The 21,212-nt window shown below is 39.0% G+C and overlaps 1 protein-coding gene across 6 annotated transcripts; it reads left to right on the plus strand.

Moving 5' to 3' along the window:
• The first annotated feature begins 205 nt into the window (after positions 1-205).
• FBXO5 (F-box protein 5) lies at positions 206-11,220 on the plus strand. Of its 6 annotated transcripts, none has more exons than XM_013992480.3 (5): positions 206-408; positions 5,644-6,361; positions 8,459-8,549; positions 9,478-9,660; positions 10,352-11,220. In XM_013992480.3, the coding sequence occupies exons 2-5, from the start codon at positions 5,679-5,681 to the stop codon at positions 10,601-10,603; spliced, it is 1,209 nt and encodes a 402-aa protein (XP_013847934.1). In that variant the 5' UTR covers positions 206-408; positions 5,644-5,678; the 3' UTR covers positions 10,604-11,220. The 6 variants fall into 6 exon arrangements, 5 of the variants coding, with proteins under 5 accessions (XP_013847934.1, XP_003121186.1, XP_084879583.1 ...); XM_003121138.5 differs by having other exon boundaries at positions 206-404; XM_085023457.1 differs by lacking the exon at positions 9,478-9,660.
• The last annotated feature ends 9,992 nt before the right edge of the window (positions 11,221-21,212 follow it).

A 21,212-nucleotide genomic window follows, 5' to 3' on the forward strand; every position in this document is an offset into this window, starting at 1 on the left:
GCATCTTTCCGGACGCTCGGGGCCGGCTGGAAGGAAGGAGGTTGGGCCTCGCGACCCGGCCCCGCCTCGGCTCCCTCCAATTGGGCGTGGGTGAAGGGATCCCCTCCCACCCTCCTCCCATTGGAGCGCGCGTGTGAGCGGCGCTCCCCATTGGGCCCTGCGGATTTGGGCACCAAATTCAAAGATTTTAAAAGTACCAGCTGGCGCCTTTTAGAAGCTAGAGCCCTGTGAAGCGGACCGCCTACTCCTCCGCAGTGGTAGCAGCTCCTTCTCACCTGAGGCAGGTCCCACTTGCACTGGCATGAGCCGGCGCCCCTGCAGCTGTTCCCCACGGCCGCCCTCCGGTTCCTGCCGCTGCAGCTACAGCGCCCTGACAGCTGCCGGGCGCCCTCGCCCCTCGGACGGTGGGTGAGAGGAGAGGGCGCGAACGGGGCTTGGTTTTAAGGAGGGGTGCCCGGTGGTGGGGAGACTAGGGAACCACGCGACCCGGACCTGACTCCCTCCCGAGTCCGGCCATGCAGCCCCTCGCCGGGCTCCGGACAGGTGGCGACGGTGGGTCCCGGGACGAGGAAGAAGGCTAAGGTCCCGGGCGGGGAAGCAGATGTGCCGAGGCGGGATGGAGGAGGCCTGGGGCCCGCGGTGCACGCCGACCTTGGGCGCCAAGTCCCGGGGAGGTGCGGGTGGGGGCCTCCCTGGCTGCCCTTTCTCCCTGGGCAGGGCCACCTACCTCCACCCCGCGGTCCTGGGCGCCAAATGCGCCCCCTCTCCCCTCCCCCACCCCACCGCGGGGCTAAGGCTCTGACAGGGCCCGCGAGCCGGCGGCCCCCAGGGTCAGGCCTGGCGCCCGACCCCCGCTTGCTGCGCCCCTTTCCCGCGTCTGCCCCGCACCCCCAGGTCCGAAGGCGGTTCCCCCGGGTTTTCGCCACCTCAGTCTTCCTGGCGGGCGCGGGAGATCGTGCTCGCTGTTATCTCCCGCCTCCTCCGCAGGGCCCGCGCCCTGAGGGCCACCCCTCCAACCCCTCAGGATTTCCAGGGTCTCCCCCAACCTACTCCCGCCAAATGGAGGGACCCCCCTCATCGGGCCAGGCTCCGTTGGGACCTCCAAACAAAAACGTTCAATTTCTCCTTTTTCCGTTTTACCCGATGACTCAGTCTCAAGGCCTGGAGTCAAAAAGAGAGGAAAAAAATGCATTTTTTTAATACAAAAACGTGAGTTTGTCCAAATTTAGGCGATTTTGAAGAATTTGGGAAGATCTGAGAGTTGAAGGATTAGTTATTCTTTTCCTGTGCTCCTGAACTGCTAATCTTTTATCTCAACTCTTGGAAAGGAAGGCACTCAAATAAACTTAGTTTTATCCTCTTTGTTGCTATCTCTGAAAGAGATCCAAATGCATTCATTTTACCTCAGAAATTACCAAAGAATTTTAGAAATTAGCCACTTGATATTGGGTATTTAGTAATCACTGAAAGATGCCCCTTTCTTCAGAAAAAGGATCTGGAAGCCTCAAGAAAGAAAAATAATTTTTAACAGATAAAGTCTATTTCTAGAAGTCTGTTCATAAGTCTGTAAAATTCTGAAGCCTGGTGGCATTCAGAAGGGATTTTTTTGATTGTTTAATTCTAGTTCTCTACTACCTTTCCTCTCAAGAGAATGTTGCTGTCCCATGGATTTTTCCCCCCCTGTTTACAAATTTGAAGAAATGGAAAAAAATATTTAATGCATTCAAATACTTCTGAAAGTAGACTTTTCTAAAATTTTCTCTTAGGAATTATGGCTGATTTGCAGTTTATGGCGGCCAAGCCTTAGGGCTCTCTTACATTCTTAAGGAATAGCCATACCTAACTTTGGGCACATGCTGGTTATCTTACAGTTATTGGAGATTGTAGAACTTAATTATTTAGCAATGAATAGCTCTAAAGATAAATTATAAAAGGTCAAACTTTGTGCAGTTAACTATAATACTACATTTTCATAATGGACTGTGAGTTGGTTTAAAAAAATGCAGTTTGAACCTTTACCATGAGGTAGATATTAATGTCTCCATTTTAGAGAAAATGGAAGAGGCTAATTGAATGTTCTAGCCAGAAGACTGCGCAAGATTTTCATTTGACGTTGGGTATGATTCCTAGGAAAAGTATAGAATGTAGAATGTAGTTTGCTGCTTTTAAAATGTTCATGATTTGCAATATAGAGAATATGAAGGTGTTTGACTTGGAAATAATATGGTGAAATGTATTTATTAAACTATTTGTGATAAGGACTCTGCCTTGTGTTTAGTCCAGTTTTATTTTCTTAAATGAGGAAACAGGCTTTAAGAATTAACTTGCCCAGTTTTGTTCTGTTTTTTTTTTTAACCTTGTGTGCTCAATACCCCAGGGTGGTTTTTACTCCCAATTTCCTCCAGCATCCATATCGAATAGAGTATATCACCAAGCTCTGTTGACTTTACCCTTCTAAAAAGATCTCAGATCTATCCAATTATCTTCATTTCCATCGCAGTCATCCTAGTCTCAGGTATCCAACACTTAGGACTCTTGTGATAAGTACTTCTTTATTCTATTTTTTATAGTTGCACCCACAGCATATGAAAGTTCCCAGCCCAAGGACTGAATCTGAGCCATAGCTATGGCAGCTCGGGATCCTTAACTCACTGCACTGGGCCAAGGATCAAACCCACACCTCTGCAGTGACCTGAGCCACTGCAGTTGAATTCTTAAGCCACTGCACCACAGCAGGAACTCCCAGTAGGTACTTCTAACTAGCCTCCCTGCTTCCACTTCTACCTTCCTACAATCAGTTCACCACAGCTGCCAATCATTTTTTAGTGTAAACCAAATATCTACTTACAGCCCTTCAAAGGCTCTTTATTATACAGTAAATAAAATCCAGTCTATCCTAGAAATCCTATATAGCATTCTGTACCTCTCTAACCTTAATTTTCAATCAGTTCTTCCCTTAGCACACTAAGTTGCAGCCCTGCAGGCCTTCGGATTCTTTGGAAGCTCAACAATTGTCCTTGCTTCTAGTGTCCACCTTTCTGGATTTTCACAAGGCTTTCAGGAGGTCTCAGAATGTGGGAGTTCCTGTTGTGGCTCATCAGTAACGAATCCAACTAGTGTCCAGGAGGATGCCAGTTGGATCCCTGGCCTTGCTTGGTGGGTTAAGGATCCGGCGTTGCTATTAGCTGTGGTGTAGTTTGCAGACTCGGCTTGGATCCTGCATTGCTGTGGCTGTGGCATAGGCCAGCAGCTGTAGCTCCGATTCAGCCTTTAGCTTGGGAACTTACATATGCCACACAGAATGTCACCTCCAAAAGATCTTCCCTGACTAGTTTCTTTCCTCCTCCACCCCCTGTCAACATTAGATAGTTGAAGTGGCAAGACTAGACTCTTAACCCTCATCTATCTGATTCAAAAGGTCATGAAATGTCTTTTCCCTTCCAGGATAATATCAGACCGATTATATTTCCCAAATTGTTTAGGAATATTTGGCTTAGTCAGGAGAAAGCACTGAACTTGTTGAAACATGGAGTTAGCCTTTTATTGTCTGCTTTCAACTTGCTTTTATACAAAGGTGATGCTTATTCAGTTTATTTTGCAGTATTATGAAGTTTTTAGAAGAATGTCACATAACTTTCTACTTTAAATCTGCAACCAGCATCTAGATTTTGGAACCAATGAAAGGAACCAAAGTTCCAGGGAGAAATAACCAATTCTATGACTGGAACAGGGAAAATACAAGATGCACCTGGAGCATCTTGTTTAGTGCTTAAGAAGTAAGGAATGTCAAATGAACATGAACTTACAATGGTGAAAGCTGGAACAATTTGAGCAACAATGTAAATAATATAGTATTAAATTATAACCTAAAGTCCCTAAGTCTATACTTTCATACTTTTTTTAATGCTCTTTTTTATCTCACTTCCTAGGTAAATTAGAGAAGGTACACTGAATTTACAGTCAAGAAGAATCTGTCCCTCTTAACTTCCTGTCAAATATTGGGCAAGTTACTTAGCTAAGATTCAGTGTTCTTATCTATAAATTATAATGCTTCTCCATCCTATCTCAAAAGGTTGTAAGAACCAAGTTTGGAAACAAATTGGAAATTGTTAACTTCTAAAACAGTTGTAAGGTAGTTGAATCACCATTAGCTCTAAATTTTAAAGAACTATCCATATTCAAAGAATGGTGTTGAATGAAAGGGGTGCTATAGGATAGTCTCCCAGTAACTGAGTTCTAAAGATAGCAGAGGAAGAATGCCTTTGAAAAGATTTTCTGAAATACAGTTTTAGGCCTCTTGCCTTCAGGCAACTGAACAAAGTAAAAGGTGTGTCTTTGTAAGTGGCTTTTTTATTCTCTCAGATAAAATGTGGTCTTATGTAAATCATACTTAGCTCTTTACTTGAGACAAAAGTAAAAATCTCTTGGAATTTTTTGCTCTTCTAAATGGAAGAGAACTCTAGAATAATTTGTTCTAGAGTTAGTTAATTTGGGGGTTATTTACTTTATGCCCCTGAACTTTTAGTTGAAACCTTTTAGGGTTAGTTTAGTACTTTGACTTAAAGGTTCTGCTCGAAATAAACAGTAAAACTACTACGAACAGATTACCAGTATTTCACATAGACTAAACGTATTGATGGAGTGTGCTTACGTTTACTTATGGGGTAAGTTGTTACCTACTTATGATTGGCTTGCAAGGGGTATAGTAGATGGGGAGTACATTAGAAGCACAAACCATCCATTCTCTGCCTTCAAAAACGATAAGCAGTTTTCTTGAACCCATCTACCATATTCCTTCCCAGAACTGTGCCATTGTTCACATTATCCTTCAGTGAATGTCCTTTCCAGCCTCTACTGCCTGACAAAATCCTAACTATCCTTTAAAAGCAGGGGTTCTCAACTCAGGAATGTGGATGATTTTGTCCCTACTGCCTTCCCCCTACTCCTAGTATTTGGCAATAAGTGGTGACTGAAGACATTTTTTATTATCCTGCCTAGGGAGTAGTGGCTGCTCATGGCATCAGATGGGTAAAAGTTGCTGCAATGCACAGGACAGCCCCCATCAACAGAATAGCTGGCCCCAAATGTCAGTAGAATGGTTAACTTGTAGATGATTAAGTGAAATTACTACCTTTTCAGTCCTTCAAACTACCTGTAGAGTTCTTGATTAATGTAAGACTTAAAATAACTGCTAATTGCTTAAATGTAAGATTTTTCGTTACTTTTATCAAAACTATTTTGACCCTAGTACTTTCCCTTCTCCATTATCTTAACCATATTTCTAGAAGTATTTAATTACTATAAAGATATCTCTTACCTCGGACCCCGTCCTTGATGCATCACATTTCCTTATTTGTTCCGTAAGCACAGATAATAATAGTCACTTTTGTCACTATTTTCTATTCATTCAGAAGTCTGTTCTGAAGTACCCCTTCAAGAATAAGATGTATACACTTGTAAGATTTTAGTAGTATTTTCTAATTATCACATGTCAATAATTAAACTGAAATGATTTCACAGCTGCATAGGCAATATGCAGTGCTAAGAGAATGCAAGGTAATTAAGTCTCTATCCCAAACTTAAGAAATAGGAATGTGTAGAAATTTTGCCATTGGAGGTAAATACATTGTGTTCTTTTTGTAGATTGTAAAGAAGAAGGTTCCACTCTCTCCGTCAAAATGAAGTGTGATTTTAACTATAGCCATGTTCATTCTGGAGTTAAACCGGTAAAACCTGATGATAGTGGAAGATGCAGTTCCTACACTCCTGCATATTTGGAAGGTTCTTATAATGACTGCATTAAAGACTATGAAAGGTTATCAGATATTAGGTCTCCAATCGTGAACTCCAGGATCGTAGAGCTTGAAACTGAAAGCAAACCCTTGCATAATAAGGAAAATCAACATGTGCAACAAACACTTAATAGTTCAAATGACATAGAAGAACTGGAGACCAGTGGACCTTATGAAGACAGTGGCTACTCTTCATTTTCCCAACAAAGTGTCCTCAATGAACATGAAGACAGTAGTCTTACATTGGTGGAAAATTATAGTGACAGTCCACAACCTTGCCTGCTACGGATAAAAAGCCCAGACCAATATCCTAACAAAAACTTGCTGCCAGCTCTTCATTTTGCAAAATTTGTTTGTTCAACATTAAAAAAAAATTGTAAACGAAATCCTAAAATAGATCGAGAGAAACTGAAGGAATTTGTATCCAGTGGAAATTTTAGACTACAGAATATAATTGGCAGGAAAATGGGCCTAGAATGTGTAGATATTCTCAGCGAACTCTTTCGAAGGGGACTCAGGCATCTCTTAGCAAATATTTTAACACAGCTCAGTGATATGGACTTAATCAAGTAAGTATTGTTGCTTTGAGTATATTAGTATGATCCATTGAACAGAACATCTTGTTAGATGGCTCCACACCAGCAGCTCATGCAAAAACAGGGTAGTCTTTGCACTATTTTTTGTTTCGTTTTTTTGCTTTTTAGGGCTGCACCTGTGGCATATGGAAGTTCCCTAATCAGAGCTGCCAGCCTATGCCAGATCCAAGCCATGTCTTCGACCTGTGCTAAAGCCCAAGGCAACTCTGGATCCTTAACCCACTGAGCAGGTCAAGGATCGAACCCGTGTTCTCATAGATACTAGTTCAGATTCCTTACTACTGGGCCACAATGGGAACTTCTGCTGTTTAATTGAAGTAATGACTTTTTGTTTGGTTGCCCATATCGTACTACCTGTGTGCCACTTAGGTGAAAGAAAGATAATTTTTAAAGTATACATTTAATACAGTTATTACAGATTTCATCTTTATGTTGTTAGATAACTATTTCTGTTAGATTGGGATCTTTATTGTTTTTGGTTCTGAAATTGCTAATATGTAAGCTACATCTTTTTGGCTTAATTATAAAACACACTAGGTCTAGGGTACAGGCCCAATATGTGTTGTGATTTTTGTCACACTTGAAAGTATGAAGTAATTTCTATTCTTTGTAGTCCATCTTAAGTGTAGGGCTCCTAAATTTGACAGTGGTGAAAATATAGAAACCCACAAATGGGCCTGATTTATGGCTATTTCTTAGAAAACTTATAAACAATAATTAGCATTTATTCCTCATTCCACCAAAGAAAATGTTAGGATAAAATAACTGAGAATTAAGATGATTATGTATAGTCTATTGATTAGATTACCTCCCAACTTAACTGGGTTCATTTTTGGCTTTTTAAAAAGTTTTTTAGAAGTACTGTGTTAATTTATACTGGTCCACAAAATATAGCTGAAACCAAACATTTTTATAATTGACTGGCTTCTTGAGGGATAGCCCACATCACAATTTTTGTAAACAAAATGGATTTTTTTTTTTTGCGTTTTCTAGGGCCTCTCTCGTGGCATATGGAGATTCCCAGGCTAGGGGTCGAATTGGAGCTGTAGCCACCGGCCTACGCCAGAGCCATAGCAACGCGGGATCCAAGCCTCGTCTGCAACCTACACCACAGCTCACAGCAATGCTGGATTGTTAACCCACTGAGCGAGGCCAGGGATCGAACCCGCAACCTCATGGTTCCTAGTCAGATTCATTAACCACTGCACCACAACGGGAACTCCCGAAATGGATTTTTTAAATTGACTTCTACTAATAGCAGTGTGTCCTCAAGTTCTTTGAAATTTGTCCATAATGTTACCAAACACCCAAAATGGTGCCATCTATACAGTAGGGCTGCTTATTTGGTATTTGTGGATATTATGGGAAAAATGAAATATCGGAGTTCTCCTGCGGCACATGGGTTAAGGATCCAGCATTGTCAGTGCAGTGGCTTGTGGCTGCTACTGTGGCTCAGGGTTTTTTTTGTTTCGTTTGTTTTTGTCTTTTTTTAAGACCACACCCATGGCATATGGAGGTTCCCAGGTTAGGGGTCGAATTGGAGCTGAAGCTGCTGACCTACACCACAGCCAGAGCAACTCAGGATCCAAGCCACATCTGCGACCTATACCACAGCTCTCAGCAATGCCAGATCCCCAACCCACTGAGTGAGGCCAGGGATCGAACCTGCATCCTCACGGATTTGGGTTGGGTTTGTTACCACTGAGCCACAATGGAAACTCTGTGGCTCAGGATTGATCCTGGGCTTGGAAATTTCCACATGCCATGGACATAACCCCCATAAAAGCTAGTGGTCCTTAATCCTGGATCCACTTAGAATTACTTGACATTGAGCCCTTTTAAAAGAGTTACGGAGTCATGGCCCCCTTTTAGATCTTTTAGACCCTAGTGAGTAGGCATGGAGCATCCTTAAATCTTAAGTGCATGCCTCAGGCAATTCTAATGTATTGACAGGTTTGAGAAAGCACTGCTAATGAGACCTTTCTCTTTTGCACTGTAAATGTTTCTGGAATATATTCATCCTATCTCTTTGCATTGCTTTAATTGTTCCTTTTATAATCGTTTTTCCAGTGTGTCTAGAGTGAGCACAACTTGGAAGAAGATTCTAGAAGATGATAAGGGGGCATTGCAATTATACAATAAAGCAATACAAAGAATTACTGTAAGTCTTTGCAGTTGTTTTAATTTTAAAGTATAATCGCTAGTGCTCTTTACCTTTAGAAGTAGGAGAGGTAAATAGTAAAGATAACAGATGATCTGGAAATCCTTTACATTTGTAACTCATTAAAAAAAATTTAAAGATGAAGGGGATGAGATCTTATTGCAGTCATTTATTTCTTGGGTTCACCATAGAAATGAAAATGTTCAAAAGTAGTGGGAAAATTACTCAATTCCCAGATAGTGAGGATTGACCCTATGGCTAATCTTGGCTATTATTTTGTTTTTCCTGTTAACAGATAAAGGATCAATCATCTACATATTGAAGATTCTTAATGCAGAAAGGGAGTTCATTTACTTTCCACAATACCCTGTAACTTTGGAGATGTTTCTGAGAACAAAGATCAATAAATACATGAATAAAATTTCAGACCTAGGAATTGTCAGACTTAGGTTCAAATTTTGGAGCTACTTCTTAACTAGTTGTGTAGCTTTAGACAAGCATTGCTTAAATTATCCAAATCCAATTTCTTTATCTGTTAGCTGGTGAATGAGAAATTTTATTTGAATCCATTCATAACACTCCGTGACACTTAAAATGACTGTTGCCATCTGTTGGTGGGTAGGAAGAATGACCTTTTCTGGCAGTAGTGCTCTATAAGTCGTATATTAAGGGATATGTACTAAGCATGTAAAGTGCTTTCTCACAATTTCTGATTTGCAGTTTATCTCATTAACTTAGTTCTTAGGCTTTAAATGCCTGGATGGTTATGAGTGGCTGTGTTTAAGCATATACAAGGAAATTGTATGTAGGAATAAATCCTTTATATTCTCATTTACCCTTTTATTTATACAAATGGAACAAAAATGCCTGATTGTTAGACTATAAGACAATATTTTTTAAACCTACTAAAACTTTTTTTTTTAATTAGGAAAAGAACATTAAGTTTTCACCACATGCTTCAACCAGAGAATATGTTTTATTCAGAACCGCATTAGCATCTGTTCAAAAATCAGCAACCCAGACTCTCCCTAAAAAAGATACTCAAACCAAGTTACCTGATCCAGGTGATCAGAAAGGTTCTACCTTTAGTCGACACAGTGAATTCTCTGAGGTAATTTTTTGTTTATTGTTAAAAGGATTTATAGTAAGATAACCACTTGCAACTCAATTAATCCAGTTAGAGAAGTACACAGAGATGTCCTGTGCCAAAACTAGTAGGTATCATTTGACACTGTTTATGACAGTTCAGTCATGTTGAGATCTAATTTGGAAACACTAAGAAAACAAGGAAAAACCTTGGTTTTGAAGTTTCTTATAACTGTTCCATACTACAGTTCACAGTTACTGCCTTTAATAATGAGGACGATAGCTAAGCAAGAGGAGATCAATTTTACCAGGTACTGGATAGATATGGAAAGGTGGTCACTGTCAGAGCTACATAAAGATAAGTGCCATATAATGTGGTAAGTGCTTTTAGAAAATAGAACTAGAAGTAAAAGAGTAACCAACTCCTGAATTATACCAGGAAGTCTTCACAGAAAAGGTGGCATTTAAGTCAGGCATTGATGTGTAAGCAGCATTCGTGAATTAAAGAGAACATATTTGTAGTAATAGGAAATAGCCACTGGATCAGTTGACAAGTGGTATTCTCTTACCCATTGAACAATAAGCTCCTTAAGTTGTGTGTGGCATTGACATTAAAGCTTCATACACGTATTGGGAAGGGCATAGCACTGTCCTTGTTTTGACTGACTAAATCACATTCAGTCCTTGCTAAAATGTGTGGATTTTCTTCTCTCTAGGTTGCCAAGACTTTGAAAAAGAATGAAAGCCTCAAAGCCTGCATTCGCTGTAATTCACCAGCAAAATATGATTGCTATTTGCAACGGGCAACCTGTAAACGAGAAGGCTGTGGATTTGACTATTGTACAAGGTGCCTGTGTGATTATCATACCTCTGAAGACTGTTCAAATAGCAAGCCTTTAAAAGCCAGTTATAAAATGGGTCCTCTGCCAGGTACTAAGAAAAGCAAGAAGAATTTACGACGATTGTGATCTCTTATTAAATCAATTGTAACTGATCATGACAGGTTAGTTAGAAAATGTTAGGTTTTAATTTAAAAAATAAATGTATTGTGATTTTCAACTTTATGTTGAAATCAATGGGTTTTTTTTCCCCAACTGATAAAAGAAGATGCCCAACCTCTTAAAATATTTTACACTTTAATAGGGAAAAGTTCAAAATTCTCAATATATATCAAAATTTAAATATTTTAAGAAAAAGGGAAAATAGTTACTTGATGATTGTGATTCAGAGGCAAAATAAAATTGATTCAGTTTTATAGTAAAGGAAGACCATGTAATTTTACCTACAGTCTTCAGTGCCAATCTTTTTACCATCTAGTAACATTTGAGACATTTTATTTGCTTTACCAAATTAATAATACCTATTGAAATATCAACTTCTGATGTCTGTCAATTTAAATGTTTTGTCACCTTTAACCTCTTTTTCAATGTATTTCCCAAAATGTTTTATGAAGTCGTATTTTCCTTATTCGTAAAGGTTGTATGTTTTAATATTTTGTACATTTGTAAATGTTTATTTTTATATGTCAAAGAAAATAAATGTCTCTTGTATATACACATAAATAAAGTGTTTCAAATTTAATAAATAATGCGAATCTTTTGTTTAGATAAATATTTTAACACTAGAAACAGCTCAAATAAGAAGCTAAAAGAGGTTACATTGGTATGGGTGAAGGTATTGAGTTGATCTTTATTATCTGTCTACTTAACTTGGGACCTTGTGAGATTACCAGGCTGTATTCTCACTGAACATCTTAGTAGTTGTGGAATTGGGTCTTGAAATAAGCATCTCAAGATGGTTCAATGCAAGAAGACCATAAAACACACTTTGAGAAATACTGGAGCATTAGTTCACTCATTACTAAGCCAGTTAAGCTGTATGGGTTAAACAGACAATATACATATGTAAATTATACTAGAAAGATTAAAAGTAGTATGCAGAATAGAATGTTACCTGACTACAATCGGAGCATTTGTTTAACAGGAGCTTAGGACAAGGATGTAGGTTTGTTTTCTTGTTTTTATTGTTATTCCTTAATTCTAAAGTTGAATATGTTTTGGTTTCACTGAAGGGTGTGGCGATACTAAAGTTTTATTTCAGACTGAAGACTTGAGGACTTAAGGGTGAGCCTCACAGTGCATCTCATCAGCAGGACCTCAGAGAACTTAAGGGCTTTGTCCTTAATCATAGCAGGAAACCTCAGGTGGAGGGTTTATCTCAAATGATTTGTTGGGTGTGTCTTGTTTAATGGAGGAAAACCTCCAGTAAAATTAACACTGGTTTCTCTTAAAGGAGTTTTATTGAGGTAAAATGGACAGATGAAAACGTTCAAGTCTATGATTTGATGTTTTTCCATAAGGATGCACGAAGCCGTCTCCACAATGAAGGTAATGAACTAACCATCATGCCCCAGTTTTTGCCCACCTACTTGTGATGCCTCCTGTTAGTCTCCAGGAAATCACTGATCCAGCCCTGTGGGTTAGTTTGCCTTTTCTAGAGTTGAATGAACCATGTATTCTGACTACTTTCATAGAACATTACTTTAAGATCCAGCCATTTCATGTGTACCAGTAACTCACCTTTTTTTCTTAATAAGCAATATAGGGAGTTCCCATCGTGGCGCAGTGGTTAACGAATCCGACTAGGAACCATGAGGTTGTGGGTTCGATCCCTGGCCTTGCTCAGTGGGTTAAGGATCAGGCGTTGCCGTGAGCTGTGGTGTAGCTTGCAGACGCGGCTCGGATCCTGCGTTGCTGTGGCTCTGGCGTAGGCCGGTGGCTACAGCTCCGATTGGACCCCTAGCCTGGGAACTTCCATATGCCGTGGGAGCGGCCCAAGAAATAGCAAAAAGACAAAAAAAAAAAAAAAAACAATATACTGTTGGATATACCAGTTTGTTTATATGCATATTCACCTTTGTTGGACATTTGAATTTTTCTCCCAGTTTGTTGCTAGTTAAAATGAAGTTGCTGTAATCATTTGTATGTGAATCTTTTTAAGTGGTACTTTTTCATTTCTCTTGGTAATAATGGAATGGTTGGATTGTCTGGTCAGTCTATGTTTAACTTTTTAAGAAAATACCAAGGCATTTCCATACATTCTCGCCAGCAGTGTGTGGGAAGCTCCACTTCATGTTTGCAGTGCTTTGTATAGTCTTTAATTTTAACCATTCCAATACGTGTGTAGCAGTATCTCATTGTGGTTTTAATTTGCATCTCCTAAATGGTGTTTGCCATTGTTGCTTGCCTTCATACATTTCCTTTGGTCTGGTAATTTGTGTGTGTGTGATTATTGATACCTGAGAGTATACACTCTGGGTACAAGAGCTATATTGGAATGTGGCTTGTCTTTGATTTTCTTGGTGTCTTTAGAAGAGTTTTTGTTTTTGATCGAGTGTAAATTACCAATTATTTATCTTTAATGGATCATGCTTTTGGTGTTACATCTCTGAATCTGCCTACTCTAAGGGCATTTATATATCCTTTGTTTTCTTCTAGAAGCATTATAGTTTTAAATTTCACATTTAAATCTATAAAGCAGTTAAATTTTAAATATAGTGGGAGGTATGGAGTGAAACGAATGTCCACTTATTCCAGCACCACTTGTTGACAAGACTATCCTTTCTTTACTGAAATGCCTTTGCATCTTGGTCAAATATAAATTTCACATAAATATGAGGCTATTTCAGGACTCTATTCTGTTTAATTGATTTATCTGCCTTGAAGTCTGAGATCAAGTAGTAAGTCCTTTTTTATTTCAAAAGATAGATTTTTTCTTCTAAGTTTGTCTATCCTAGGTCCTTTGCATTTCTACATGAATTTTATACTTAGCTCATCAATTTCTATAATAACATATAAAGAGATTTTGATTGAGATAGCCATGAACCTACTAATCTATTGGGTTAGAATTGTCATTTTAACAGCATTGAATTTTCCAACCTACGCACATTGTAGTTTTTTCATTTATTTACATTTCTCTTAGCAATGTTTATTTATTTGTTTGTTTATTTATTTACTTTTGGCTGCACTTGTGGCATGTGGAAGTTCCCACCCAGGCAAGGAATTGAACCTGGGCCACAGCAGTGACTTGGGCCATGTCCTTAACTCACTGTGCCACAAGGGAGCTTCCAATGTTTTATCTTTTAATGGCTTGCGTATATTGTGTAATATTTATTCCTAAGTTTTTTTTTTTTCCTTTCTTGTCTTTTTAGGGCTGCACTCACGGCATAAATGGAGGTTCCCAGGCCAGGGATCAAATTGGAGCTGTAGCCACTGGCCTACACCATAGCCACAGCAGCACAGCTGAGTCGCACCTGCGACCTACACCACAGCTCATGGTAATGCAGGATCCTTAACCCACTGAGCAAGGCGAGGGATTGAACCCGTGTCCTCACAGATGCTAGTCAGATTTGTTTCTGCTGAGCCATGACAGGAACTACTATTCCCAAGTATTTTATATTTTAATGTTACTGTAAATGGTATCCTTAATTTCTAATTTTTGATTGTTAATATATTGAAATGTAATTGATCATGTATGCTATAACCTTGCTAAACTCAATTAGTTAGCAGATGTTCTCTGTAGATGATCTATGTTTTCTAGAAATGCAGTTTTATTTCTTCTGTTACAATCTATATGCCTTTTATTTCTTTTTCTTGCCATATTGTACTGTCCTAAACCTCCAGCAAAATGTTTAATAGAATAGCCTTGACAGTATCCCCCAATGATCCCCGCCTCTTGGTTTTTACAATTTTGTGGCATCTCCTCTGTCTCAGATTTGGTCAAAGTGACTAATAGAATACAGCAGCAGTGATGTAGTATTTTCCAAAACTAGGTTATAAAAGACATGATGATTTCTATCTCCGTTCCTTTCATCACCCACTGGGGGAAAGTCCATTGTGAGCAGCCTATAGAAGGCCCACACTGTGAAGAACTGAGGTCTCTGGAAAGTGCCAAGTGGAGAATTGAGTCTTCTTTCCAATTGCCAAGTCTGTGAGTCTTCTTGAAAGCAGGTCCTCCAGCTCCAGGCCCTTCTTCACACAACTTTTGTCCCTGCAGATAGCCTGAGTGCAAACTGAGTCACCTAACTAAGTTTCTCCCAAATTCTGGACCCCCTCAGGTAATAAATGTTGATGGTCTTAAGCCCCAAAATTTGAGGATGATTTATTATGCAGTAATAGACAACTGATACAAAGTGGGTGCACCTTTCTAGGAGCCTTGGACAAGAGAAAGACCAACACCCTTCAATCAGCTATAGTAATCAATATTAAGGACAAGTCTTCTCTGACTCTGAAATGTGTAATTACCTGGCCTGGAATCAATACTAATATAAGTACAGCTGTATAGAATGTCTCTGAATAAAGAACTCACACTCGCAGACCCCAGTGAGTTTGGGACTAGTATGGTCACCAAAATGGACTAATAGTCTGCTACAGAAGGGAGAATGAATAACTTACAGATGTTAGGATTTTCATGGTGACTGTGATATATACAATATTTTTAAAAATTCATACTACTGGCTTAAAATCTCTGTCTTCTGACAGCCAAGAAGACCCTATATGTTTTATGGATTGAATCTAAATAACTTTTATCTCAAAAGATTCCGTAGGTGATTCATGTTGTGGCAAGAATACATGACTACATTCAGAAGGGCCCTTAAGCTGACCCTGGTCAAACATGGTCTCTGCTGGGAGCTAGTGTCCAAAGTGACTTCCTTTGCATGGTTTCTCTGGTCAAGCCAGTGGGTAGTCTGTACTTTCAAGAGTCACTCCTGGCCACCCTAAATGGAGCAACCATTTAGTAGCCAACACTACTTCATTGAGACCTTTATTCGAACGAAGAAAGTTCAGGTTTGGCAGCTCTTGTAGTAGTTCTGTCATCACTTAGTATGGTGGATGTTATATTCTAGTGTTTCTACTAAAAATGAGTTCATAGGCATTGGCTTTTGTGAGTGTTCTCATTGTCATACTTCACTAGTGCCAATAATGTAATCACATATTACCACTAAAGCCTTGCTTGCCTTTGACCCAGGTGCACACTGGAGTATTACCCGACACCCAGAGTTTGGCATTTCCATGTCCTCTAGCTGGGAAGTTTATCAAGCCCAGTTTATACAACTTGAAGATCTGTCCAAACATTTGCATGTGGAGTTCTCCTGTGGTGCAGCAGCTTAAGGATCTGGCATTGTCGCGACAGGGAACTGGGTCGCTGCTGTGGTGTGGTTTTGATCCCTGGCCTGGGAACTTCTGCATGCCATGGGCGCAGCCGAAGTGAGAAAAGATTACATATAGGAGAGAACAGTGACAGTTTCCCCACTAAAGTAATATCTTTTTTTTTGTCTTTTTTCAGGGCTGCACTTGTGGCATATGGAGGTTCCCAGGCTAGGGGTTCAATTGGAACTACAGCTGCCAGCCTAAGCCACAGCCACAGCAACGCGGGACCTGCGCGGCATCTGCGAACCACACCACAGCTCATGGCAATGCCGGATTCCCAACACACTGAGTGAGGCTACGGATCGAACCCACAACCTCATGTTTCCTAGTTGGATTCGCCTCCGCTGCACCGTGATGGGAACTCCTAAAGAAATTTCTTAAAATCATAATCTTATCTTGATTGCTTGATGTTTTTCCTTTTTCCCCAAATTCATTTTCAACAATGCAAATAGCACAAGGCCACAAGATGGTGCTCTTAAGACACCATACCCTTGAGTTTGTTCATTCCTGTGAAGTTGAATATAAAAATGGATGAAATGATATTAATGTTTATGCAACTGTATATAAAGCTCACAACATAATGTTTGGCAAAGATAGGTAGATATAAACTATTTACATTTTGGCCTTTGTGTCAAGAACAGAGGCCTTGCTTATCCTCAGAGTTTTTATCCATTGTTGATATTCAGAGTCTAAATTGGCACTATCTGTCCAATGCAGTAGTAATGTTTGGATGCCAAACACATGAAATGTTGCTCATTCAAATCCAAATGGTGATGTGCCATAAATATAAAATATACCCCAGCAACTGAAAACTTGGTAGGAAAAAAGCAAATCTAATGAATAATTTTTATATTGATTACTTATTGAAATAATGATATATCAGATATACTTGGTTAAATAAAATACCATAAAATTTAATTTTAGCTCTTTTTTAAATTGTATTTAGTGTGGCAACTAGAAAATAATAAATTTCATATACATGCAGTTCACATTCTGTTTCTATTGGACGGCGTTCATCTAAGATCATACAACGAGTAAGTAGGAAAGGAGTCTTTCCTGGCCTATAACCTTAAGTGTCACACTCTAGTACCCTAGTGCCAGCAGTTTTTAAAAATAAGTTTATTGAAGATATAGAGATATAAGCGGGCACTTACTTGATTAAAAAAGGACTAGAGGTCATTGAATTAGACTTGGATACTTTTCTTCAGAGCCCCCAACTATCACGGTTTTGCAGTAACTTGCTCCTCATCTGACCTGTGCCCCATCCTCCCTCCCAAACTACTAGGCCACTGCTCTTACCAGTGCGGGCCAGGTCCTGTATCCCCATCACCCAGAAAATGCTTCATGAATATTTGTAGAAGAAATGAAGGAAAGAATGACTGACTGTGGATTCCGGCTGACATCGCTGGGAGTCACTGAGTGCTACTGAACTTGGGCTTTGTCTGCACGTCAGTGTTGGTACCGGCTGTGACCCTTTACAAACCCTTCTCTGCTCCCTTTCCCCAGGAATACGCTTTTCCTTTTTTCCTGAGCTGCAAAGGTCATAAAGAACCTATAGTTTGAAGTTTGTAAAATACTGTTTGGCAAATACCTTTTTTGTTTTGATTATGAGGACTTATTTCTTGCTCCAGTACCATTTTACATTTTGGAGAAAGATGAGAATGTCTAGCTACACTTTGTCACTTGGTTTCAAAAAGACAAATTTAGTGAAAAGAAGTGGCAGAGCATTAGGGTGAAAGTGAAGAAGGAAACCATCTCCTCTTACTTTTAAGCACAGGTGGTTAAACATCCATGGCATTTTGATGTTTCCAATTTTCCATGTTTCCATGTTGCTAATATTTGAAATAACCCAATAACAATAGCAGGTGTGTAGTCATATGTTAGATAAACCTGAACTTGTATTTGTCTAAAGTGCCTGTGGGATTATAGCGTCTCAAAAAGAAAAGAGCACTGCCTTTACTATTGGACTTTTCTAGTTTGGAATCCTAACTCTTCCATGCACTATTTAACATTGAAGTTTTTAACCTCTATGAGCTTCAGTTTTCATATTTATAAAGTGAAGATAATAAACACCTACCTAATATTATTAACATATGGATTGAGAAAGTATAGGTAAAGTGTGACTGCAGTATCTGATACCTAACAAACAAATGTAGGTGTGGTGATTTTTTTTATTATGGCCAAAATAGTAAAGCTTAGAAATTTGAGTGTTTATGATAGTCTAAATAAATAGGCCCCTTCCTAAATAATTCTATCATTTTGAAGAGGCTAGAAAAAAATCTCATAAAATTTTCTATCACCTATATTCTTTACTCAAGAATTTAAAAGCTTTTTGTCTTCAGCAGATGAACAAAGAGAGTAACCTTCGGAGAAGGTAATTTTTTTAAAGCACAAACTAAATAAAACTTCAGATGACTTCAAAGCTCACACTTAGAAGTTTACAGTTATTCATGAAAACCATTTACCATAATGTAGTACAATGCAGTACACTGGATGATGTTCTAATGTATAGATTTTCCCAACGGGGTTGCAGAAGAAAATTGAGTTTTAATGGCCAAAGGCATCTACAATGCATAATGAATTAACATTTCTTTTAGACAACTAGAATGGTACCAGTTAATAGTCTTCCTTAAGGAAATTAAGAAAATAATCACTCAAATAATTTTTGGTTTTTTAATGGCTCAGAGAAGTCCATTTGAGAAAGTCTAGGGGGTAGGAAGAATGAGAAAAAGAATTACTAAATTAATCATAATAGAAAGCAAAGTGAAATAAACATGAAATAAGCAAAATATGATAAAGTAGAAGGAAAATTACTTCTAACAAGAGGCTCAGAAGAAAAGAAATATTGACAATACTCTTGAATGATAATGAGAATTTCCTCTTTTCTTGTTCTCTCCTTCCTCTTTTCTATGTAACATTTTCTATGTCCTATGATTGATTCAGAAATGAATTATATAGTTTCTGGAAAAGTGGTAAGTGCCGTAAGAGAGGAACACTTGTAAAATTCAAAATAGGAATGCCGTTGTCCTCAGAAGTTCCTTTACTACTCTGGGGAAAAATAATTCCCATCACCTATTTTCTTCATGAGACAGAAAACCACAATATCCTGTTTCATGCTAAGAGCTAGGACAATCCATCAGTGTTATTTTTTAAAGACTTCGGAGCAGGGTAGCAGAAAAGGAAACTCTGAAGTGACATTAGAGATGGGGCAACCCAAAGAAACATGTATGTTATTGACTTAACTTCAGAACACAGTTAAGTATTTAAGGATTAGTTCTAATTTTTTTTTAGTAATTAAAAAAACAAGTAGAAATTCTAAGAATATGTCTATATTTTTAAGGATGTGTTTTCTCCTTCCAGAGGATGAAGCGGAAGCACTAAAATGAGTGGAGGATGCAGTCCCGGGGCATAGCAGATCATGCTCTCTCTCTCTAGATAAATCAACATTTACATAAAGTCCCAGATTCTCAGAAGATGGGTGCACAGCAATCTAATGTCCTTGCCATCTTCCTAAAAGATCCAATGAGGAGCAGAGAGAGGAATCCTTAGCCAGAAAACCCAGTTGAGAGGGATGGTTTCTTACCAGAAATAATAGTCTTTCTGAGAGCCTCAGAGTGTCCAGAGAGCAAGGTGCTTATCGTGTTCGAGCAGGAAGTATCAAGCACAGGAAAATTATCAGTATCCGTGTTGGTGACTTCATACACGAAACTGTGCAATCATCAGTTTGCACCAGTCGGCTTACATTTAAGATGTATTGGCCTTGCCACTTGAGCATATAGTCTGAGAAGCAAGACAACAACGTCTTATTCTGCACAGGCATTTGCTGAGGAGAGGAGGGGTAGGGAGTAAAAAAGCAGCCCTTAGGGCTTTAGGAGGGGAAGTCCCAGGAATTCATGAATCCTGAAAATACGAGCGCTGCAGCGAGGGATATGCCACATTTCCTGCTAGCAACTCCTTCCTGAGAAGCAGTGTGCAATAGCTTCATGATTATGTTTTTTTGACATTCTGACAAAAATAATTTTTAAAATTCCTATTATCTCTAGTAAAATTGTAATCCCATTAATTCATTCTTCGGGATTTGACAAGATTCTTTTGCACAGTAGTCCCACTGGACACTCTGCTGTTTTAGCCGCTGTGTGGGAGAGCTACATCGTGTTAACTACTTTGTCTTACTCAGTATCCTTATGTCTTGTTACTGGAAGATGTTCCAGCCATTTTCATGAAATTGCAATCTTTTCAAGAGCCCAGAACATCAGTGAACTTGTTGCTTTTTTCTTCCTATTGCTCTTCATGTTCCTTGTCCTTCCTCCTTGGGTTTTCCACCAGAGGGCATGATAAACCTAGCTAATACACAATTTGGTACCAGGCACTTTCAATACTTGAAGTGAAACTTTGGGGGCTTGTTTAGAATGGTTCTCATCTTTTCTTTTTCTCTTTAATTTTGATTATGATTGATTTACAATATTCTGTCAATTTCTGCTGTACAGCAAAGTGACCCATACATATATATAATTCTTTTTCTCACATTATCCTCCATCATGTTCCATCACAAGTGATTAGATATATATATAGATATAGATATATATTAGATATAGATATAGTCCCCATTGCTATACAGGAACTCATTGCCCATCCACTCCAAATGTAAGAATTGTCGTCTACTAACCTCAAACTCCAAATCAATCCCTCTCCCTCCCCCAGCTGCCAGGCAAACACAAGTCTGTCCTACATGTCCATGATTTTTCCTGTTTTGTAGATAGATCATTTGTGCCATATTTTAGATTCCACATATAAGTGATATAATAGGGTGTCTCTCCTTTTCTTTCTGATGTCCCTCACTCAGGATGAGAGTCTCTAGTTCCATCCATGTTGCTGCAAATGGCATTATATTGCCTTCCTTATGAGTAATATTCCATTGTATATATGTACCACATCTTCCTTTTCCATTCATCCATCGATGGGCATTTACGTTGCTTCCATGTCTTGGCTATTGTGCAGAGTGCTGTGATGGACATATGGGTGCATGCATCTTTTTCAATGAAATTTTCGTCTGGATAATGTCCAGAAGTGGGATTGCTGGGTCATGTGGTAGCTCTATATTTAGTTTTCTGAGGTATTTCCATACTGTTTTCCATAGTGGTTGTGCCAATTTATATTCCCATCAACAAACAGTGTAGGAGGGTTTCCTTTCCTCCACATCTTCTCCAGCATTTATTTGTTGATTTGTTAATGATGGCCACTCTAATTGGTGTGAGGTAGTATTTCATTGTAGTTTTGATTTGCATTTCGCTAATAATTAGTGATTTGAGCATTTTTTCAAGTGCTTTCTGGCCATCTGTATGTCTTCTTTGGTGAAATGTATGTTTAG

Source organism: Sus scrofa, chromosome 1, assembly GCF_054392235.1.
Source record: "Sus scrofa isolate SSC_HxYL_T2T_F1_AM1 chromosome 1, Sscrofa_HxYL_maternal_Yorkshire_Landrace_v2.0, whole genome shotgun sequence".
Classification (NCBI taxonomy): Eukaryota; Metazoa; Chordata; class Mammalia; order Artiodactyla; family Suidae; genus Sus; species Sus scrofa.